Genomic DNA, 24,003 nt, shown 5'->3' on the forward strand with positions numbered 1-24,003 from the left:
TGCAGTTTGAGATTGAAATGTTAATTGTTATTTAAGGTGGAAAAACGAAAGCCGTTACCAGAGACCCAGACCAGAGGCCACGAATAGGTTAAGGAAATTGATAATAGTTCGATTTCAATTTTCCTGATCAAGAAAAACACTAGTCTATTTTCGCGTACTCTTATGCGTTTATACAGTCTAAGCTCAAATAGAAGAGACTGCGTCCGTAAAGCTAAAGGCTGCTAGCCCGTCACCTGCCATAGAGGCACTCACAACTTTTTCTTAAAGATTAAAAGCGATATTCTTTACCTTTGTTGTGTTCATATTTGCACCATTAAGTGTACGTTTGTTGTTCGTCATTTGTGTTTTTAAATAAATGATGAGTAGAGTACATGGTTGAGCCCTTTATTGTTTCACAGAAAAAAAAATCTAGCCATTGCAGTGCCCGAAACACGTTAAAGGACCCCCAGCCGCGCGGCAGACGATGATCTTCGTCATTCGAATTTAGATAATAAATACCGCCGACTGTAAGAGACCGAAGTCCGTGTGGCCCGTAGTGAAAACGGTTTGTGTGTGTGTGTGTGTAACAAGGCAAAATAAATCTAACGTTAAATTTGTTTCCATACGTTAACCCGGCTTACAGCTAGCCAATATAATGACGCGAAGCTCAAATGGTAAGCATTTCGTTATAACTTTAGGGTTTAACCTCAGCAATAAAATCCCGTTGTCTTATTTGCTGTTCAAGCTAACATTGCCATAGTTGCATTAATTGTTGTATCGAACGTACTGACGTCCTCGAAAAACTGCAAGATATTTGCTCTTATGAACGGCAATGGTCGTTTGTCTGCGGCACAGTGAGAAGGTCGTATACTTTGGGTCACGTCAAAGCTGTTTTTTTTTGCTACAGTGAAATTTCAGAGCACAGGCATCTTGCCTGTGCCGTGTATATGGGAATATCAATAATGTGTCGAACATGTAGTAGCAACCTTTAATAATCATTAAATGTCAGTAATCAGAGTTTAAGGTCAAAAATGTTTCAAAATTCGGTTGCAGAATATTCTTGCACGTAGGCGTACAGCTCCGGCAGCAGCTCAACTTTGTATGCGATCTATTATGGCTAAATTTGACTTCCCACTATTCAGCCATTTTTGACGTTCAGCTAATAATTGGCCTTCTAGAGGCAAGTTAGAAAGCTCTTTTGCCCCTATAAAATGCAAATAACATTATATAGAACAAAACTTTACTTCGTGGTTACACCAATTACTTTACTCATTGATTAGCAATTTTTAACGTTAAGTCGTTAACGTTAGTCCTCTGCACCTCGAAATAAGATTCCTTATTAACAAATTTCACCTGTAGAATTAAAGGGAACAGAAGATAGAAGAACAGAAACGCTTGGTGGTCGAAAAATGAGATCGGCTCTAGCAGAATCCTAATTAAATCTCATACTGCGTAAGATCAAATCATGAGTATTCTATAATATTATTTTAAAAACAAATTCTAAATTCGGTTCATGAATGGCCAAACGGATGGATTGGAAAGGGACCTGCATAAATAAAGTATGACAAAAGAGAGCAGTGCAGTTATAATGTCTTATTAGAATAATGAACCCTGAACTTTTGTGATATACGAAGTCGTTATCTGCATAAACATCGATTGGTGCTTTGGATCATGGCAGTAGTCTGACACGGAAGTATAATTGAATCGTGTTGTTCCGATTCCATTTTGCATGGACAGGTGTGTCGGAAAGGGGTCAATGGATCCTCTCAAATGCCCTGGCCCTTCTGAGCGACAACCCACCGATTGTTGTACCGCCTCAAAAGTACGGACTTCATGACGTGGCTATTTACAACAAGAAGATTAATGATGTCGTCACCAACAAGATGCTCGAAGTTGGTTATAAGGTACGTTTGTGGCGGTTTTCATTATTAACCAAGCCTCTATTTTAACCAAATTAATAAATTTATCTATTGAAACCAAAGGTGTTGAAAAAATGTTAGACAATGTTCAGTGAACGGATACATTTTATTTGTAAACGTCACTTACACGATGTTACATTATCTTTTTCTCTAGGACATGCGCGTCCTTTCCACTACTTTAATTTTATGACAAGAGCCGTAATACTAAACTAATAAGATACTTAAATTATTTTCAAATATATCTATTCTAAATATTGTTTCTTTATAAATATCTTTATCTTCTAAATATTGCTTCTAAGGTAACCTAACTTCTTATAAAAGTGAAGAATAATCAGTCTCAAACACGTTGACACGTCACTGGAAGCTGCTATAATCATATTAACCTAATTCTTTAATACAATTTAATATTGATAGGGCTCAGTTTCTCATTGTATTTTTCAGATCGACGCGGTATTCAGATGGGATGAAGAGTATGAGGAATTTAAAGGAGCAATTGAGCGTTTGCCCTGGGATACTTTATCACAAACAGCATTCGAAGAATCTTTGCGCCGAGCTTGTCAAGCTGCGGAAGACCTTAAGATTGTTGCTGACAAGGTCAGTTCTTCGTCAGAAGATGAAAACTGGGAAGACGTCGATACATCAATATCGTCATTTGGCTCAATATCCATTGCATCTGCCAGTTCGAAAGGTTCAGATAGAAGCGCTATTCTTTCGAACGCCAAAAGGGTAATGACATTTCTATATCAATTAGAAGCATTGAATAACATTGGAAAGATAGTAACGTTTCTCAAGAAAGGGTTTCGATCTTGGAACGATATATTCTTTTTCTGAATTGAAGAACTGATCTTTTCTGGTTTATATATATATATATATATATATAATTTCCTGCACTTTTTAATCATGGGTTATATATATAATACTATATATATAATAACCCGTGGCTAGAAGATGAAGTGGAAAACAGTTTGTAAGTGGGTTACGTATGCAAAGAATGTTTAAACTCATGTTAAATGTGTGTTCTTCAAGCTATGAAATCTAACCTTGATCATAGCGGTTGGCAGTATGTTTGCAATCAGTTACTTGTTTGTACGCGCCATCTGGTCCCTAAATTTGATCAATTTTTGATTCTGTTCGTCTTTTGTAGAGCATGCTCAACCAGATGAAGGAAAGCGCAAAAAAAAAACTGCAGAGAATTTCTCGTTTAGGAGACACGGTTGCGGCGGCTAAAAAAACACAAGGATGCACGCCACTCAAAAAGCCTCCACAATCTGCGAACTCCTCTACCAACGGCAACAATACGAGCAGTCACGCAGGCGGTATCTGAGCTTAACAGATTAATATTACCGATGACAGAAATGAGCGTCCCCATGATTTTCTCTCCTACCATTTACTGATATTTACTGGCTAATAATAGGATTATTTTATGCTACCATTAACAGTTAAATTGTCTTCTGTACGGGTGCATTAAATAATAATACCATTTCTAATATCCTCAGTAAACCCTTTTTTGTATATACCTGTATTTCCAGCAGAAGGCGAGCACCAAGGGCGTGCTTTAAAGCGCCAGGCCAGTACCAGTGCACATCCAGAAAGACAGGCAAAGAAAACACGGGCTCCGAGTGTCGATAAGGCAGGATTTGCCAGGTAACACTTCCTACTTGCATGACAAAAAAGATAAGAGCGTTTCTAGATAACAATCAGTCATTTTCTCCCTGAATAAGTGTTCTTCAAATGTAAGTTCTATGCTATATATATATACATATATATATTTGCTGTATTGGCAGTGCCCCATGACCACGGTGTGGCTACTTGTCCCGATTAACGCTTTAGTGGGGAGCAATAGCGACAATGACATAAGCGTGCTTAAAAGATGCCAACGTCAATTAATAACAGTATCACATTGGGCTTTCCAATTTTCACAGGTCACAGAACTCTCGCGTACAGTTGGTTAAAGAACGTAAGGAAATTCAGGAGAAAGAGAGGATCGAGATGATTGAGGCGAAAATCCAACAAAAAGAGCTTCAAGGGAGAGATAAGGTTTCTAGGGAGCAAAAACCTACTATCGCAGCTGCTGGCAGAAAAGTATCCGCTACTAACAGTAGTACTATCCAAAGTAAAGCACCCGCTGAAAAAGGCACTTCAACGAAGCCCGCACCCATAAGAAAAGCATCTATTACAAACAAACCAGTAATGGCACCTCCGAAAGTCACGAGGTCTGCCCTTACTCAAGAAGCAAGTGTTGTTGCTAAAAAGAACTCACTGTTTGCAAAGCCAGCTGTACCGGTCGTTGCTGTGAAATCGACAGTGCCAAAAATTGCAAAGAATGCTTCACCATTACGATTGAAAAACATTGAAAGGCCGCCAGCCCCGGTTAATGGAGGCGACATCAAAGCTTCATCCACTAAGACGATGCAAGACAAAGCGAAAGATGGACTTCGTCATGGCGATTTAGCTAAGCAGGCAATATTCCAAAGTATGCTTGTTGCAGGAGACCAAGATGTGCATTGTGCTAACTCAACGTTCCTAGTAAGTTCAAGCCATTAACTTATTCTTGGTCAATGCGTGTTTACAATTTTATGGAATTAATTTTTAAACTCACTCTGAATACAGCAAAATACGACTTTATAAATTCAAAATTGAATACTCTCTGCGATCTCTCTTTGCAACTTTGTTAAACAAATTGTAGAAGTTTCACAACATAGGCTCTTCTTTAATGCATTTGAATACTGAAAAATGTCGGCGTCAGTTAATTTAGCTTTTTTTAGCTCACTGAATAACAGTACCTATTATAACGCGCATCGATTCTTGCAGCCGATAGTTAAAAAATACCGCTCTTTAGGTACCAAAAATTAATATGTATTTGTTTCTCGTGCTTTGCTTTAGCCTGGAGTGGAAGCTATGCCTAATTTCGATGCGTCATTAGCGTTGACGGCCAGTCCTGTTGGGGAGACATTTGTCATTGGTGCCAAGGGAGGTATTTCGGCAGCGAGTAACAATACCACGTTCGTCTCGAAACCTGGCTTGATGCCGTCACCTGTTATGAATCGACAGGGTCCAGTGAATCTGGACGCATCCACCTTCATCGATTCATTCAATGAGTCCTATAGAGACTATGGACTTGAGGACCTGTGCTCGGACTCGGATAACACGGATGATGAAAATAAGCCCAATAAACGGGTAAGTGTTAATCAACCAGGCCTTAATTTTTAGGCTCAAAAAAGTGACAGACTCTATTCCAAACTTTTTTGAAAGTTTCGCATTTTTTGTTGTTTAACAATTTAACAATGACAACGTTTAATCCAAAGGCACAAGGAACTGTAGTAAATCAGTATGGAAGGTAAATTTTTTGTAAAGCCCTCGTTTTATCACGTATGATCTTCTATTTCGCAGGTTCCCAAGTGGGCCGATATGCGGAGCAAGCGATTTAAAAGCCGTATAACGCGACAGAAGGTTCTAGGCCAAGCGATTGAGAAGTATGGCCTTACTACAATCTACATGCCTGCTTCAGTTAATTTAGAAAATATTTTCCAGACAACATCAAATCGCTTCCTTCGACACAATACATCGTCAGGAGTTTGGAACGAAACGCACGATTTTATTAAGGACTGAATTAAAAGCTGCATTTAAAGTGCGCGGGGGGGGGGGGGGGATAAAGGGATACACAAAAGTCACGAGACGGAACACGCAAGAAGCAAAAGCTATGCTTTGCTTGGTATAAAGCTAGTACGTGTATTATTTTTATTACTATAGAAAACAAGTTGGCAAGGACTATTGTATCAGACCCAAAATATACTTACAATTAACTCATACGTGACATGCATTCAACTCAAGCTTAGATCAAGATTAATTTTCGGCTAACGATAATCGTATAGATCGGATAATATAGATACAATGTACAGCTTAACTAGATAAGTTATGTGACAAGCATTTATAACGGCAAGAGGCGCCGATATATAGAATTGTGCTACTGTAATACGTCTACTGAATAAAAATGTTGCGGACAAAAATGTTCATGAAACTACTCTTCTTATTTAGAAAATAAGCTTTACCTAAGATCTCCAAAGCTAAACGTGCCTGCTGTTCTCACGATTCAAACTAAATAAATTGAAGCCAACAAACTGTTGAATGTTAAGTTACTCTGTCTAAATTGTACGAAACTTGTACGATGAAAAGTTGAATTTGTTACCAACTTCTCCACCTAAATTTCATTAAGTCCACACTTGAAAATTATTTAAATTACCAACCCTGTTAAACGCCACTCTGTGAAAAATTTGGAACGTTTGATTTGCCAGAAGCAATGGTTCAAAAATAAAATAAAGCAAATCTTTTTTTACTAGTGCTATGGTGGATAATTCCTGGCAGTGGCCAACTAATATAAACCGGAGTGTTTTGATTCAATATGGGATGTATTGGTGTGATCAGCATTTGTATTCAATGTGGAATTATTGTGATCTAGTAGATGCCTGACGATGCATGCAATGCAAGGAGCACTATGATCTGCATCATTTTAGCCATTCTTTAGCTGGATGGCATGCTTTGGCGCCACGTATATGTATGATTAGTCAAAAGTGTAATTAAATGATGATGATTTAAATTTTTTTGTGGCTACCAATTTTTTGTTTAGCAGGTAAAAGTATCTATACACTTTCTACATAAATGCAAGCCTGCCTTGAAACAAATGCTGGTGCTTTTGACGATGTACAATTTAATCTTTTTAATTTCATGTCCATAATACTATAGCATGAGCATAAACCTTGGATTAGGATTATAATTCGAACGTATTTTATTCGTTAACTACATTTCACGTTTGTTCGACCAAACGAGGCGAAGGTGTGAAATATGCATGAAAAGAAATCTGAGAATACGTTTAGTCCAAGGAGAGTATTTTCATACAACTGGAGGTCTCGTATCACGAATACATATCTGTAATCTTCTAACGTAACGTGTCTATGTCTGTTCATATGAAGGACCTGCATTACATAGGTAAATTTGAGAGTCTCAACCAGCAAAGAGAACCACTGCAACGAAAGAACCTCAGCTCCAAAAAAGAGTAAACAAAAATTCAGGGATCAAAGGAGTGGGCGTTTGTTGTCAGAGAAATGTGACTAGCAGATGCCGCTGATACAGTTGTTGTGGATATTCGGCGCTTTTGAATGGCCCGCGCATTAAACGCCAAAATAAACATGGCGTCCTTCGCGTGTGTTCGCATGATTCGGGCGCTCGGAAGGTTCGTGCAAATTTTTATATGGAAACCTATTTTCCAAAAACACAGGAGCATTGCGCCGAAGCTAACTGATCCCCGGAAAATAATGGCAGTCAGAACAAACACTCTTAGTCAGAAAAGTGTAATGATTTTTCAATATCTTTGCACTCATACGTCACCGAAAGAGAAGAATTCGCTGTAGGCTGGTGTAGTTTTATTTTGTTATTTTGAACCTCAAAATAATTGGAGCCGGGTTAGCTTATACAGGCGGATCCAGACTAACTAATAATAACCTATAATTTAAAAATAATTCTCTGAGTAAGTTTCAATACAGTTAGATCCTGTTCGGAAAAGTGGTAAGGATGAGCAGTCGATAGCACAACACGATAGAGGGGGCCTAATAAAAACTTTCAAGTTTGGTATAAATTTCAGACCTTTACGATTGACACGTAATGCTATCACAAGCAATAGTCGATCATTCTGCGACTCAAGGAACAATGGCAAACTGGAAAAATTGGATGAGCTGCTTAAGAGTTTCTCGGTAAGCGCGTAAAAGTAAAGCCTAATGAGTAGTAGCAAATAATCAAGTATAAATGGTTATGTGATGTAGTCTATGCCGAATGAACTGTTTTTGTGGTTGGGTTAACAAACATAATAGAATGAACATTATAACGTAGTTCTGCATTATTGTTCAGAAGTTTTATGAGCGACCAAAAAACAATTTACGCTTTTCTGTTCCTTCTACGCAGAATTACTACGAATTAGACTCTGTGACATGCAAAGCTATTAAAGGTTTGTCCATGTTCATGGTGTTCCAGCCTGGCCAATTAAAAACAAGTTTGAGTACTTTGAAATTAAGTATGTGTCCTTCAGTGCACTATCGAAATAACTGCAAAAAAGGGTTAAAAAGAGCAAACTCGTCAAAAAGAAAGCAAGCGCATATAGACAGTATGAATTATTTAATCTTTATTTGCATTTAACAACCGAATAGTACAAACTGACCAGCAGAACAGCACTAATGTATTTCTAGCAGTATACATTTCTTCAAAAGTTGCTAGTTTTTCTAATGAATTCCATAATGTAAATTCTTTAAATAATTATGGGTTGAGATTTAGCAATGCTCCTATAGTCCATGCTGTTGCTATTTTATTGCTTAAATTCGACGCTAGTCCTTGATGTAACTATGATGCACGGAAACAAGACACATGTTTCTTATAGAGAGAAAATTCTTGTTGTAAACGTTTTCAGGTCCTTAAGTAAGCTTACTTTTTGCATCGAAGTTTTTATATCTGCATTATATGGCTTCACCGGCAAAAGTTACATATTGAATGAGTCATAACTGTGTTGACGTTTTCATTTACAGAACGAAAAACGTCCCAATGCTCCGACGGTGACTGCAGCCAAGGCTTCGAAAACCAAAAATGTTCAGGTAAGTGCACTTTGCTCGTCCGTGATGAGTTCTCTTCTTTACTTAAATTTATATTCACAGAGGAATTGGCCTCTGAGGTCTGTACATCTTCATCATTTATAGAAACATTGACTTGCCGCGATGCTGAGTTACTTATAATGCTAAACTTGACTGTATTATCACCATGATTTGTTAACGCCGCGTTCGGTACGTAACTGTATTTATGTATGTGTGTTTGATATTTTAAGTTTCCAGGCGTTGCTCCGCAGGTCGTGGTCGCTGCTAAAGAAGCCGCCAAAACCCTGCCTGGCAGCGTCACTGAAAATCTCACGCGACTTGTTCAAGAGCTCCAGCAAGTCAACAGGGAATCAGGCGCGGTATCGTTGGAGTTAGTTGACATACTAATTTTTTGTTTCCTCCATTACATAAGTAATAAAACTAATTTTGAAATCAGATTAGTAGACGTATATACATGAATAAGCTTTATAAACAGTATATTTAATCAGCCTAAGTATCTTCGAATATTGGTTCGATTTATAACCGTCTCTTTGTAATGTCTCTGTGCCTAATGTAGGCGTAATGTAGGTTTATTATCAATGACTTCCCAGCACTGGATTTCTGTCAGATACAGCCACCTCGATTAAAATCACTTTGTGATAGAGCAAGCAGTTTTTTTCCAATCAGAACAATTTTTCGTATATTCTACCCTGCTTCCAATTTCAGGTACGAAGTTTGTTAGTTAAATTGAGATCAAGGGAGCTTTTATGTTTTCGGTAACATCAGACATACTTTGAAGAAGATTGTTATTAATGTTTCAGGTTTAATAATCTCCATGACAATTACTGGACTAAATGTCATATTTGTGCAAACAGTGTACATTTTATTACACAACTCCCCCTTGCAAATATTTCTAAAAATGGATACTTGGATGTTCTTTTGCAGTCAGCTCCTGGGTGATATTGAGGTCTATCGCCATAGGAAAAAGCGTCATGATTCAAGCAGTGTTAATAAGGAATTGAATGAGAAAATGGATGAAATATGTTCCATGGCCATGGGAGAAGAGGTTGAGTATCAAGAGTTCCAAAGAGTAGCACCTCGTGGTAATGCGCGACGGAAGAAAGTTAAGCACCAACAGCACGAGTAAGTGATACCACAACTTATTTTTAATTAAGATATGTAAGCTTTTCTAGGCTTTGAATTTTGCGTCCTGTATCGGCGTAAGGCATTCCGTCAGACGGCTGGCTCCCAGCACAGAATCAAGTTTCTCTATGCCCGGATTTAAATCTAGACCAAAACATGTCCCAGAGATTTGCAGGCAAATACGTTATCAGGGACGAAGGAGATACGTAAGCCTGAACTTACTTTTCATTTCTTAGCTCTTCTACAAGAAAGCGATGTTCATCTATAATAAACTATACAGCTACGCTGTTCCGTTATTTCTGTATAAAATGGATAATAGCACAGCCTTTCAGCCTAGCACAGCCACAAAAATATTTTAATACTAAGTTGCATCCAAGACTATATGAAGTTAACATACGTTGAACTCATCTTAGCCATGTACGATACGTGGTTTCGGTTAAAAAGGTAGGCTAATAAAGCAGGTACTGGTGTCCTCAGTGATTTACACCGTTTGCTAAGAAACCACAGTTTTTAAATAATTCTTATATTTAGGTAACCAGGCACATTACCATAATAACACAGTTAATTTCATAGTCAAAAAGTACAAAAACATGTCACAAATTAGGGGCAACCGTAGCGGCACATACGTTAAACAATGAGATTATTGACTACTGTGGACCTTGCAGTAGCTCTTTTTTCTTTAATACATGATGTATGTATTCTGATCTTGCAACAGAAAGCATCTCATTGTATAAAATTTTTCTGCCTTGCTAAAATCATGACTTAATCCCTTTTAAAACCTATTTTCCACATCAATAAAGTGTACATTAGAATAAGAACGTATATATTATTTATACCGTTGATTGTACTGTTGATATTTCTAAGATTGCCTGCCAACCGAAACGTCAGAATCGCACTGATAGGACAAAGGTAGAAAGGCGCTAAAGGACTGGTAGAAAAGGCACATAGATGACGGCTGGAATTGTCAAAAGGTTTCTCATTTTTAGTTGGTAACACAAGTTAATGGGCTGGTTAGGTGGAACATGCTATAACAGGAATTCCGGGTACGTCATGCCTACTATCCAGTTCACGTTGATACGAATATCTTATTTAGGATATATAAAAGAAGCCTGGATTGTCATGTACCAAGATGTATGACTGATTTAGTTTAGTAAATGCCAAGTAATAGCTATGCTCCGTTTGGCAAAAATGTTTTGCTTGTAAGTGACATTTATTACAACAAATAACGTAGCTCACCTTATGATCGAGGTCACGAAATAACTGGCACAAACTGGCCTTAAAGAACTGGCGTCCTATCGTGAGCACTGGGGCTGATATTCTGTCACGATAAGAAAGTGACCAACGGAAGTGCCGGGTGTAAGTGTGCATTTTCGAAATCTTGATTTTGTTAATTGCAATAGCTATTAAGATACCGATTGGAAGTATCATTTACCAATAGTGAACTTTTTTTGTTTCTACTGGCGACCTATTACCGATTAATCCTTACGTTTGCTTGACCAAGGAATTGCTATTCGATTTAATTGCAGCGTAACGAAATTTCTTATCTGTTAAAACTCTTACCGCTCATACAATACAGATTTATTGCATGAGCATTTTAGTGGATATCACTATTTATGACGCTGTCATCTTTTTTACTGATAATGATACCTTTTTACGTCAACGTTTCAGAAGTGTTTCACCATATCCGGTTCTAAAGACCCTTACGTGGCTGGAAGCCATAACGTGCGTGTGTACATCCTCGTAGTCAGTCAACTATATTCTACATTTGTCCTTTCGGCTTGACATTTGTAGCATTTTTGCTGCTGCGAAGAAACACCCACCGTCTTGTCAGACTTCTAATGATCTGATATCTTAGCTTGTCCGTCGTTTTTTGTACACATATCCTCGATATCATTCGCGCCTGCATCTTCAGGACATCCCAGGTTGTTCTCTGGTTTTTGCGTTCTTTGCTGTCCTTTACCTTTAGGAAAATAGCGCGCCAACAGATTTGTGACTTGCGCACAAATTCCTCGCGGTGGATTTTTTCTTGCTATGAGGGAGGTCTCCATGAACAGGTTTTAAGCGTTTAACCAGACTCAAACACGCGACTTGTGCAAAACTGGCTTTTGATACTAGTCTTAACCATTACGACGATCAGTCATGGTGAATACAATATAAATATGTGCTACTCCAATCAATCACAGTGGTGACGTTGTCATTAAATATATTGGAAGCATAACAGAGCTTTCTCTATTATAACATCCCTACAATTTAACGTAGGCAATACCGAGGCAGCTAGCAGGTATCTAACGCAACATCGTCTTCATCGTTTTTACTGTCGAAGATAATGTTTATATAAGTTCTGATGGACTAGAAGTTAAATCGCAACTTTATTTTTCAAAGATATTTTTTGAAGACGACAACATCTGAGGTTCATTACAGCCATAGCCAGAGAGACTTCATAGGACCATACGTGTCGTATATATCAGTTTTTTAACTCTGATAAATGACATTAGTCAGCCGAATAAGGATGATTTGAAGCGCACATTTTGCCGTTATATTTCAATAAATTATAAGTTATAAACGTTGGTACCTGAAATTTCTATCAGGATGAAAACCAATCTTTCAAATTCTCGCAACGTGTTAATATAAATGTGCTTTAGCTGTTAACACTTCATGTCGAATGTATTCTTTATGGTCTCTAGTTTTAGAAGTCCTAGTTCTATAGATCTTGCTCCTTAAAACCCTTCCCGGAAAAAGCACAGCAACTTTAAATCGCGTGAGCGGAGCTGCCATAGAATCCATATTCACTGAACAAAAAAAAAACTGCCCAGAATCGGCACAATGCTTATTTGAACTCCGTAAAGTAACTGTTCGTGAATGGCGTGAAATTTCGTATATCAGATAAAAAAGCGAATTAACTGAGAAAACTTTTTTGGTAGAAATTCAAGACCGCGCTACAACAGACTTTTGCCAACAACGAATTCTTTTTACGCAACGAATTTCGCGACGCTGCACATAGCCTGTAGGCTTAAGCTCCTAAAACAAACTTTCCTGTAACTAGCTCTCAACTGTCCCTTTTGCGATAGACCTCGGTACCACTACGTCAGGAGTGCTTCACAGATTTGTCAGGATAGCTGGCTCAATATGAGTAATCTGGAAGGACTAAACGAAAAAAGATAGTTTTTATCCCTTTTCCTATATTTTGAATTTTTACTGAAGGATCGAAGTTCGTTTACGTTTAGATTTGAATTCAAATCACCTCGTATTGTAGATATGTTGTCACTACACTACTCAGAAGACAAGCTTGAGACGCTAAATTGCTGCGATGTGTTAGGGGTTAAGCTTTCTAGATTCCCTAACATGTCCCTAGCTGTTCCATTGACAACTTCATCAATGCGGGCCTTGTGTCAGTGCGTAAGCTGCAAGATAACAGACAACTAGTCGGCTAAAACATTTGAAAGTTTTCCAAAGGTGCAGTATGCTTATTATGGAACAACAGTTTACGTAAAAAAAAATTCATAAGATGTACCCTTTGACATAAATGACAAATACAGCTCTTTCTACCGGGTCCTCTAAACAGTACCCTATCTGTGCGTGCGACTTTGTTGTACCGCGAACATAATAATAAAGTTTATGTATTAGGAATGACTCTATATTATATAAATCAATTTATTAACTCAGATTACGTCATTCAAAACGTGTACGGAAAATCTCTCTGTCCATCTGCATACTTTCACTTAACAGTTTGACCTCATAGCAGAATTCGTTAACGGTTGACTACTCATTTTATCCTTCAGCATTGGCTGGCGTCACTGTTTCTAGTTTGGACTGTGGTCAGGCTCTGCAGTAATAATGATCAAATGTCAAGAATAGCTTATTGCGTTCGCTTGTTATACAAATTCTTCTAGCTTCAGCGCAATAATAATTAGCACAGAAATATTGCCTCAGTAAAACCTCGTATTGCTATTGTCTTAACCGATGTTAGTCATTGATTTGTTATTTATCACTAATCAGCACAAAATGCCAACGCAATTTACAAACGGGATAGGTTTGCACTACTGTTTTGGCAAAGTTCCTGGGCGCAATTACGTAAACAACATGAATAAATTATAGTGTGGGTACGTACGTATGGAATAGTCAGGCTATCAGTAAGGTTTAATAATGAATCAGATGATTTGCATCAATTTTGAGATGTTTATAAAATTCAGCTTTTTAATAAAGTTGCAGTTTTTCGGCAGATAAACTATATATACAGGGAGATGGAGACAACCAGGAGTATCCGTGTTCTGTTGATTATGTTATTGCGTTTGTAGTTGCCTCTGTATAGTTGTGCGTTAACGATTGCTGAATGCTTCTCAGCCGCGCGGAGCAACAGCGTGAATCATACCGCAGCGCTGAGCTGCAATTATATTTAATTCAGTCAGTAACAAGACAGGATTCTCCGTCCGAACACTTTTTCTTTCTAATTTCCTTAAATTAATACGTCATAATGTATTAACTTCTTCCTATTAGTACATGGCCGAACTAATAATGGTAGAAAAAGAAAAATAAAAAAACCAAATTTGGCGCTGTATCTTGTCTGCCTTAAATCCGAATGAAAATATGCGAAGACGCTGATTCTAAGCTCCTATGATGACTCCGGTCGTCTTTGGGCATCATCCTGGATACAAACTGGCCCCATTTTGTTATTTGTACCATCGTATTGCATGGCGGTTTCGAACGAAATAGCGCGTTATAGAATAGTTCCGTTCAGTGTTGTTGTTGTTGTTATTTACTAGTGCTCGACAAATTCAGATGACGAAACAAGTAACAGCAGCGGATATTAGCAACACGACCAAAACTGTGAACAAAGCTTCACTTGCGAACCGCGAAATGTCGGATTCGACTTAGTGATTTCCTAAGTTTTTGTCTTAGACCTTGGTACCTATTTGTTCATTGTGTAGTTCAGTCGCTTTTGAGTGACTAATATATAGCTCCACTTCTTGTGTATATCAAGTATGTATGGTCCAAAGCAGTTGGCGGCGTGCTACAGAGCTGACAGTCGATATACTAGTCAGGGGTACGTCTGAACCAGAATGTAAGAAAAAATAAAAACAATAAATATCTGTCCATTCAGCTAGCTTTACTAGCTAGCATCAACAAAGTATCTCCTTACAACAGTGACGGTTGAAAGCCGTGAACGCAATGTAGACTGCAGTTAGAAGCATCTGCCTCAAATAGAGCATTTAATTGGGCACTCAAATCACACGATTCCGATCTACAAAAGCTGCAAAACTTGACTATGTTTATTACTTCGTAACGCAATCAGCATTACGTCATCCTGATGGATGATCGCAGTTGCCATGGGCCGTCTGCCTGCCGGAAAAAGGGCGTTATTCGAAGCTTGAGCATACTGTTCGGCTATGTCAGTCAAGGGTATCCAATCGTTTGGTCGTCTATACCGATCCACGCGGCGGAAGCCTTCGATATTCGCATCAGATTTAATATTAACGATAACACAAACGATAAGAGATAACAAGGCGAACGTTGTATTTTTTCTACGGGCGTAGGAGAGGTGTGTTGCTGCGCGTGGACGCGATAATCCGAAAAAGCAAGAGGCGCCTCTTTACTGTAGCGCTGTGAATTAGTAAACATCTTCGTCTTTATAGAATTATCTTGCTGCATGTTGTTATATAATTTGTTCATGACGGCAAATGCTTATGCACGAATCGTTGGAATCTCGATAAAATCTTAAATTATATGGTAATATGTTTAAACGACGTATCCGAAATTTCACACAAAGTTGATGAACTAGTTATGGAGCAATAAAGTGTGTGAGCTAGTGAATTACATGGAACCGCGTGTTTAGGATAACTCACCAAAAAAAGCAGGTTCCCGAATCAGACTGTTTTCATCAAATTGATGAAATTTTTGACCATAGGTAAGGCCATCAAAATACCAGCGTTATTGGGTTTCGCTCTGTAAGTCACAAGATGCGAAGTCCCTTTTATATTACACCCTTGCGCGAGCTCGTCTCACGGCAGTTCCTTTAGATTGTTATGATTCTAATCATCCGTCTGATATTCTGAAATGCTTTCAACTATGATGTGTGGTAAACATGTCAAATGTATGATTACCTTGATTGAGCAGTGTTCAACAGGTGAATATTCTGTATAGCATTTGTTATACCGTGATTCACTGAGTAATAAAACGCAGCTATTTCAAAAACGACACATACTTAAAATGTTAACTATTCAGAAACACGCTAAAACTCGTAGCGTTGTTACCTCTGTCGCTTTCACAGAATCGGTACTCTGCAATCAAAATAGTTTAGTTTCTTGAACATAGATATGATTCTCTATTCCTTTACAATTTATACTAATAAAAAAAAGGTTGTTAGTTTCAGAACATGTCCGAAATACCCTAATGTGATATTACACATTATCAATGCTATATACCTACTGGGCAAACTACAATTTAGCTCACAATATCTAATACTGTTTTGGTGTCATTTTTGCCTTGTGTGAAATACTGCCAAAGCACACTTTGTGCTAATAAGACATGCTGTTTAAATATTCATTGCGAGGGTGCACGGATACAAAGTACAATATGCACGTACAAGCATGATATTCTTTACATACTATTTCATAATTGTTCGCGCAACGAAAAGGGTAATTCATTCGCTGCTTTTAAACGACTGATCTTCGATATATATTGTTATGAGCACTAGCATTGGCTTCGATCGTATCAAGCATTGCTGTTTTCTCAAACGTCGTAAATGCTGGTTGATACGTTCGAGTGTTTTTTGTCAATGATCTTGAATTCAACGATAACTTATGAGATCTCTGACTTTTTTGGGGGCAGCACGTTTCGCGGATGCGCTCCCAACCTTCTGAAGTTTTTCTGAAGGAGTAATCACGTCTGTGATGCGCCCCGCGTGTTTTAAGATGACTGTCGTGCCGTAATTACTTCATGATTGCTCATGAATTAAGTCCATCAGTGGAATATACTGGATTGGGATTTCTGTGCACGAAATGTAGAACACCACGGTTTTCAACTGCTAGTATCGCACCTAATTTTCTGGTTTATTCGAAAAAACTTGATCGGTCAACTTCTATCGACTATCTACGACCCTTATTTCTTTTTTTATATGATCTGTATATATTTTCACAGATATAGATGGGGTACTATTTACATTATTCAATTTTGTATGGAAAAGTATATATGAAATATCTCGGCGCTCTTACCTTGGAAGGAACCCGAAGTGTCCCCTATTGGAAAGTTTACATTGACCCTGACACAGAAAGCATAATTGTTGAAAGAACTTTAAATCATCATTCATTAGAAGATGATCATTGTCGTCTGTAAGAGAACGTTTTGAAAAACTGACGTGCCCGTTCAACTAATTTTTTTAAGAATTGCAGTCGGTACACTTGAGACTTTTGCAAAGTCGCCCAAAACACGGAGAGGATGCACATGTTGGTATAAAACAAGTCTGTTTGACGTGTCACCCGTTTTGGGCAGTTGCTTCAGACCTCTAATAGTATATTAACAGGCCTGACATATACAGCAGTGCGTCGTCTAGCAGATATGTAGATTCCACCGAATTTGTATTTGTGCTTTTTCGCGATCATTTGCCATTAACATTACATATGGACGCCTAATAAAAGTCACTTAGTTTTTTGCCGTTATTCCGTTATGAATATAATTGTGAATCAGTTTCGGCACTCTGCGTTGCAACTTTCTCTGATTACGCGTTGTCTTTTGGAAGCTTCATTCACCTCGCCCTGTTAATACGAACTTTTATTATTTCTTATAATCATATCATGAACGTATCTTAGTTAAACTATGACCCTGGTTGTCGTTTGAGTAGAACGTATTGGTCAACTAGCTGGTTATATTATAAAGCTCAAGTGTTCGTACGTGCGGTTTACATTACGCAGTACTTGCAGAACATTTCTAAATATATATGGTTTAGATAATATTTGTGTTATTGTATTTTGGTAGTCGATGTATTTTGTAAATCTGCACACCGCGTTTCCTCTACGTCAACATGGAATGTATGGTCGCATTTCCCTACTGTCGATTATTCTGATTGTTTACACTATATGGAACGGATCCCCACCGATTACAACCCGGTTATTGACGTGGTACAAGGAGATCGGAATCTCAATCGGCCCAGCGAGGACACTTCATGTGTGGTATGAGTTTGGTGTTTCTAGTACATCGTTAATTTTGGAAGTGTACGAGATTGGAATCTTCAGTAGTTAGCCACTGGGTACTTTTTACCTTTATTGGTTTCTATGGCGATGCCACATTAGTCGGCTTACTTTCACGTCGCAAAAGAGTTTTTTTTCTCTAGATTTTCTGAAACGATATGAAGGTTACTTGTTGAACTCTATGGTTCCGGCCAAAATAGAATTTGTGTTCTGCATTTATTTACTCTTATCCACCTGAAGTTTTTCAAGCAGGGACTGCGATGTTCGTCACTTACAATCAGTATATAACAAATTAATAGCATAAGTATGTATTCGGCTAGCGTCTGTGTGGCCTTTGTCTGGACCGTTTTAACTACAACCTTGCTTTGTCTATAGTTGCTACTGTAACGCATAGATTACTATCGAAAGTATGTTTCGCAGCCGTTGCATTCCGTATCTTTTCCTTTCTCCCTTCTTCTCGAATAATCGGGCTGGGGTTCGTCAATGTGCAAGGGTCCATCACATAGCTCTATGTTGGGAAAAGGTGTAAGCTTTAAATTGGCTTCACGGTCTTTTGCTACCTTGCTTCAATCCAGAGACGTGTTGGCGCAGGACAACTGCGGTGCAGCAGCAGTGATATACGCAGAACAGCATAGTGCCCTGCGACCGGCAGTCTGTGGTAGCATTTACGGAAAGAATAACAGTGACGACTTTCATTCATGTTCTTCTAACCTGCTAGCAGTGAGTTATAGAGAAAATGCCTAAACAGTCAATGTTATTCAGAGGATTAGCAATGCGACATCGAGTGTACGGACAGCTAGATCCGCGGGTCAAGGATTGGTTATTTATCGGTGACCCTCTGTTCCCGCTCGTTGTACTGGGAAGCTATCTGATGTTTGTCTATATCATTGGACCTCGTTACATGAAAAACCGTCAGCCCTACGATCTTCGATGGGCGATCAAGGTGCACAATCTGTTCATGGTGTTTGCGAATGCGTACTTCTTTATTGAATTTCCGAAAGCTGCTTATTGCGGCGGATACAATCCACTATGTCAGGGCATGACGTACGCGACCGATCCAGCAAGTCTGCGGATAGTTGAGCTCGGCTGGTGGTACATGCTTGTCCGCACTCTGGATCTACTTGATACGATCTTCTTCGTGCTGCGCAAGAAGAACAGTCATATCACGTTCCAGCACGTTTCCCATCACTTCTGCTGTCTTTTTACGGGACACATATTCTTATCACTTGGTATGGACGGCCATCCGTGGTTCGGAGTGAGCCTTAATGCTGGCATCCATGTCGTAATGTATACGTACTATTTTCTAGCCGCACTTGGGCCCCACATGAAGCCGTATCTTTGGTGGAAGAAACATCTGACCATTGCTCAAATTATACAACATTACCTTATCATTTTCCATGGAATAATTCCTTATTTCTACGATTGCAAGTATCCGAGGTTTCTTCTCAATCTCGCTCTACCTCAAGGACTTTTAGGTCTCGGTCTATTCATCAATCTCTACGCGTTGTCATATACTGGTAAGAAAAGCTGGAGCGACATTTTCCTACAGGCTACGCCCTGTGTCCTCAGCGATGATAACGATCCGATGAAGTTCAAGCGACTCCAAGCTGAGCAAGAAGGCTTACTTGTTGGTGAACGTCTCAAAGATAAGCATAATGATTTCGACGTGAAGTGCCGTGCAAAACAAATAAAGACAAACTAATACGTGGATATGAAGGTCGGGCAATGAAATATTATTGTCTCATGTGTAGTTGTCGACTCGCATGAGTTGAAGGTCGCTTATTTTGTAATTTTTAGGATACGTATTGAAAACAAGTGCAACAGACCTCCATAAAGGACTCGTGAGCTCTGTGAGTGCCTCAAACTCTGATGCAGAATATAAAAATCGTATATACTCTATCAGGGTGTAGAGAGGTTCGAGTATTGAAAGAATTCAAGAAGGATAGAGAAATCATACGTGTTCAACCAACGTTAAATTTAAGCAGCAATACTCATCGTAGTCAATAGTATGGTTGAATATGCCCGCGCAATTTTTGTCCTCAACGAGGGCAAGTGTTTTGTTCGTAAAGTATACATGAACGCAAACTAGCGTGTGATATATTTATAAAGGTATGAGTTATAATTCTGAATGTTTGAAATAAATGATTTCGACTAGCTGTTAGTTATAATTTCAGCTTTTTGAATATTCTTCTCGTAGTTGGCCCATTGGTCGACAGTAGATAATGCTTCAAATAGTTTATAATTGATATTCAGCCATTACTCTTTTGTGGCTTCCCTCTAGTATGTAATGCTGTTAGAAGCATTCAGGAAAAGACATGTAAAAGATATAAAAAATAAAAGGCAAACGTTATACATTAGAAAAGCCACTGCTATGATAAACTGAATCAACTTGGAGAAATACTACTCAAATCGATAGGTACGGAATAATAGTATTAGTGAGCAAAATAATTTGCAAAATTGCTTTTTTTGGATAAGCGACGATGGCTATTTATTCTAGAGAAAGGTTTTTACGCGTAGATGTTTGAAACATATGTTTTGATTGTTATTTTCACAACAATGATTGTTTATTTTCTGAGGGTTCTATCTAGCGTGACCTGTGGCGGCTCATCTTGCATTACTCTTGTACAATCTATAACGTTGTCGAAACTTTGGCTTCGGATCGAGATACAGTCATTTATAACCGGCCCGAACGAAAGCTTGTAACATCTGAGTATTTAGAAGAGAATCTGATTTTTTCAACATGCTTCAATTGTATCAGCACGGCATAGCTTTTTCACAGTTGTATAAATATGTGAATTTTAATGCATGTATTGATGACACAAAACCCTAAAATGCCCTCTCGAATGCGTGTTGTATCACTATGCTGATTATTAGTGTTGAAATGCCACTATCGTTCTTTCGACGCTAGAAGCACGTCTTATTTAACGATCAAACAATCTGCTAAAATTATGCTTTGCTAAATCGTTGATAATATGGAAAGGCATAAATATTGAATAGAGCAAAACATCTTTGTTTCGGTTATTAAAGGTCGTTTGATGTAGAAGATACGGATGAATGCTGCAAAACTTGTTATTTCTCCGTTTAGCCGGTTAAATCTGTTTAGACGAATTGTGATAGCTTAGTAGGTAACATATTTTCCCGGTAGCCTTCGAAACATGTTGTGATCTATGTTCGAACCTGGACATAGACAAAGGGACAGATCGCGTTTCGTGCTGGAAGCTAGCCATCAGCGGTACCAGGCGTAAGACTCGAAACATGCAGGAGACGAGTTTGCAACAAATACGATGGAATAACATTTCTGGGGCGCTTATATCGTTACAGAGCTATGCTTATTTGCATTGCTAACTGGTGGCATCTAGCATGTTTTGTGTTGCCTCAATTAAGAGAGCACGTAGCACCATATGCGACATGGGGTAAATGCATTAAGCAGCAAATGCGTTTTGCTAGCGAATATTTTTGTAATTCCTATCATTGACAAAATTTTGTCATTGGGTGATGTCCTTATCCAAGGTGCACGGTATAATCGAAGATAGATAATCTTTAGCTCACGCCTTCGACTCACAAGTCTTGAGAAATCAACAGAATAAAACGATTTTTATCAGCCGAAGCTATATTCATATATGTTTAACAACTTGTACCCCAGCTAAATGTGTACCGTCATTCTCTCGTCAAATGTTTTGGTTCAATTTGTAATGCTATAAGCTACTGTAATTAACAATGCTTTGGCACAATTTCAGTCATACGACATAATCAACAACAAGTTGCTTTCGCGTGCCATCTGAATAGTGGCTTTCATTATTGATCACGAAAATGTTTTATAGGCTTGAGATAGGCTTACTGTTAGCAAGCCTACAGCAATCTTCGTACCCTCTTCCAAATTAATCTGAAACTATGCCATGCTTATACAATGTGCTTGCTGCCCAATATTTAATATGATATTAGAAAAACTGTATTGACTTAAGATAACTACGCTTTCACTAAAAAAAGTGAATTTTTGTAGACTAGGTACTGCTAGCGACTGTAACCCTAATAATTGTAATTTTTCTCAGTAGATAGAGCTAAAAGATTTTTCTAGAATTTTAGAAGCCTTTGTGAATCAGATACATGGATAAACATGATATTAGTAATGGTACAAATATTTACTTGTTTAAATATATTTTAGTACTATTGTCTCAGCATTAATTATGATGCATGAACAATAACGAATTGATGAAACAAAATTAAAAAAACGCACAGATCAATGCGACTCATGCGATAGCAATGCTAATTAGAACGCACATTTTCTTGCATAGACATTATTTGCGATTGTCGACGTATTCCAATAAATGTCGCTTCTCACCATAACGTTCGTCCTAGACTTTATCTCCCGTAGACACCGATTTAAGGTAACGATTGTTTCAAGTGCTTAATTATACGGCGCGTACTAAGAATTGAAGTTCATATCGTGTTCCAGTACGGTTCAACAGTTCCCGCTGTTTGAGGGCCCAGGTCTTGGAATATTCACCTCGACATCGCATGACGACAAAATGTTTAAACCTGTAACCCTACTGGACACGCTTGTAGAACGCGAAGCACGCCAAAAAATTACAGTGATTCCAAAAAACGCGCTCGACGAAATGATCCTGTGGACCGAAAGTGGAAAACTGTGGAAATTTCCCATTGACAATGAAGAGGGTAAGAAGAAACAATTTTTCCGTATGATATTCGGATGAATTTTAGTGCTTAAGAGTAGCATCGTCAGATTTCTATATACATTAGCTCATTAAACATAAAAAAAAAATCAAAGTCGAGCATCTTCTTCAGTAAGTTAACATTTTTGGGTAGCGATTTTGATAAGTACAGCATTATTAAAAACGTAGGTAAAAACGTTTTCACAAATGTTTTCTTGCTTTCCTTCCACGGCCTGCATACATTACCGAGTGGAAATTAACAAAACCGTACATCGGTAAAAACTCAAGCAGTCATAGCTTGAGCTGAGCTCCGATAGGATATCCTCATATTTTGCGCTGAAATGTTATCTATTACATTTCTTAGGTGCCGGTACTTTATCAACACTACAACTAGTGGCTGGAAGACGAATTCTAAGGAATAAAAACATAGCTCACAAATGTTAGCGACACACGAGTTGCATGCTAAAAATCGGCAATGACTTTACATGAGCACATACTGCTTATAGAAAACGCACGTGGCAAAAGTCTAAAAATGCTTATCTGGGATTAACCATGTTTCCTATTGTGTTTCACCTGCTATAACGTCCCATTCTTGCAGGATTCGACAAAGAAGCTACTGTTAGTTTCGAGGACCACGTATTTTTGGAACATCTAATCGAAGACGATGCGGCGTTCCCACACGGACCGGTTCGAGAGTTCATGGAACTCGTATGTGTCGGCCTCTCAAAAAACCCATACATCACAGTTGAACGAAAGCATGCGTGCATCGAGTGGTATCGCGACTACTTCACAAAAAAGAAAAAACTTGTCAAGGCAGCTGCACAGAACTGAAAACAGAAAAATAACTAATGGGACAGAAAACGGTTTAGCATGCCGCTCCAATTTTATTTTAGTCAAAAGTGTCATTGTTTTGTCCGATTTGCGCAAATTCGTAGAAGGTGCATTACGATAATGGTTTCAGTATGCGTGTTATAATAGAAGCCCGAGCGAAAAAACGAAGTTCGAAAGTGGATTGCTTCCACGGAACTACAGGCGGAAAAAGATCCAAAAGATGGAAAAGTTGTTAAGGTTTTAATAAAGTAAATTGTTTAAATTACGATATGCTTTTTTCTGCCCTGCATGAGTTAGATAGTAACTACGTGCTCAGCAGTGAAATTTGTTTCTTGAAGGCATCAGCGCTGCGAAAATTTATTCAAGATTAATGATAAACACAACCAGGAATATAAGCATAACTTCCTTCATCCTTGAAAATATGACTAAAATAATGGGCTTCCAGAAAATTGACTTTAACTCGGTGGAAAATGCTCGACAACGAATTAACAAAAAACACGCCTGCAGCATACGATCGCTATAAAGACGAGATATGGCTCAATCTCTACTACCAGTTGGATAGGAGGTAGGCGACAAAACAGCCTTGTCTTAGAGAGAAATCTAGTTCGATCGCAGTGTCGAATAGATTTGGACATAAGATTATGGTAGTACATGCAACGGACACGAGAAGCAT

At 38.4% G+C, this 24,003-nt stretch overlaps 3 protein-coding genes and 1 long non-coding RNA gene across 5 annotated transcripts; all 4 read left to right on the forward strand.

Moving 5' to 3' along the window:
• The first annotated feature begins 488 nt into the window (after nucleotides 1-488).
• On the forward strand, nucleotides 489-5,916 carry LOC111271237 (uncharacterized). Of its 2 annotated transcripts, none has more exons than XM_022851914.2 (8): nucleotides 489-653; nucleotides 1,717-1,883; nucleotides 2,340-2,624; nucleotides 3,043-3,214; nucleotides 3,428-3,542; nucleotides 3,821-4,424; nucleotides 4,782-5,075; nucleotides 5,289-5,916. In XM_022851914.2, exons 1-8 carry the CDS (start codon nucleotides 635-637, stop codon nucleotides 5,505-5,507), a joined length of 1,875 nt encoding a protein of 624 aa, XP_022707649.1. In that variant the 5' UTR covers nucleotides 489-634; the 3' UTR covers nucleotides 5,508-5,916. The 2 variants fall into 2 exon arrangements, with proteins under 2 accessions (XP_022707649.1, XP_022707650.1); XM_022851915.2 differs by having other exon boundaries at nucleotides 490-653; nucleotides 3,431-3,542.
• Nucleotides 5,917-6,968: 1,052 nt separating this feature from the next.
• mRpS31 (mitochondrial ribosomal protein S31) lies at nucleotides 6,969-23,595 on the forward strand. The gene is made up of 7 exons (XM_022851911.2): nucleotides 6,969-7,125; nucleotides 7,534-7,642; nucleotides 8,465-8,530; nucleotides 8,758-8,897; nucleotides 9,452-9,649; nucleotides 22,283-22,503; nucleotides 23,098-23,595. The coding sequence occupies exons 1-7, from the start codon at nucleotides 7,052-7,054 to the stop codon at nucleotides 23,328-23,330; spliced, it is 1,041 nt and encodes a 346-aa protein (XP_022707646.1). The 5' UTR covers nucleotides 6,969-7,051; the 3' UTR covers nucleotides 23,331-23,595.
• Nucleotides 10,506-14,031, forward strand: LOC147752020 (uncharacterized). The gene is made up of 2 exons (XR_015315245.1): nucleotides 10,506-11,005; nucleotides 11,318-14,031. It is a non-coding gene; the product is annotated as an uncharacterized LOC147752020 (long non-coding RNA).
• LOC111271235 (very long chain fatty acid elongase 7) lies at nucleotides 18,191-19,938 on the forward strand. Its single transcript, XM_022851912.2, has one exon. It carries the CDS (start codon nucleotides 18,566-18,568, stop codon nucleotides 19,529-19,531), a length of 966 nt encoding a protein of 321 aa, XP_022707647.1. The 5' UTR covers nucleotides 18,191-18,565; the 3' UTR covers nucleotides 19,532-19,938.
• Nucleotides 23,596-24,003: the final 408 nt, after the last annotated feature.

The sequence above is a fragment of the Varroa jacobsoni genome, unplaced genomic scaffold (genome assembly GCF_002532875.2).
Source record: "Varroa jacobsoni isolate VJ856 unplaced genomic scaffold, vjacob_1.0 contig00438, whole genome shotgun sequence".
In the NCBI taxonomy this organism is placed as follows: Eukaryota; Metazoa; Arthropoda; class Arachnida; order Mesostigmata; family Varroidae; genus Varroa; species Varroa jacobsoni.

Coding starts and splice junctions, on each gene's coding strand:
- LOC111271237 (XM_022851914.2), top strand. Junction 3,543..3,820: donor GATAAGGCAGGATTTGCCAG/GTAACACTTCCT, acceptor CAATTTTCACAG/GTCACAGAACTCTCGCGTAC. Junction 4,425..4,781: donor GTGCTAACTCAACGTTCCTA/GTAAGTTCAAGC, acceptor GCTTTGCTTTAG/CCTGGAGTGGAAGCTATGCC.
- mRpS31 (XM_022851911.2), top strand. CDS start 7,052: ATGGCCCGCGCATTAAACGCCAAAATAAACATGGCGTCCTTCGCGTGT. Junction 8,898..9,451: donor TCAGGCGCGGTATCGTTGGA/GTTAGTTGACAT, acceptor GTTCTTTTGCAG/TCAGCTCCTGGGTGATATTG. Junction 22,504..23,097: donor TCCCATTGACAATGAAGAGG/GTAAGAAGAAAC, acceptor CCATTCTTGCAG/GATTCGACAAAGAAGCTACT.
- LOC111271235 (XM_022851912.2), top strand. CDS start 18,566: ATGCCTAAACAGTCAATGTTATTCAGAGGATTAGCAATGCGACATCGA.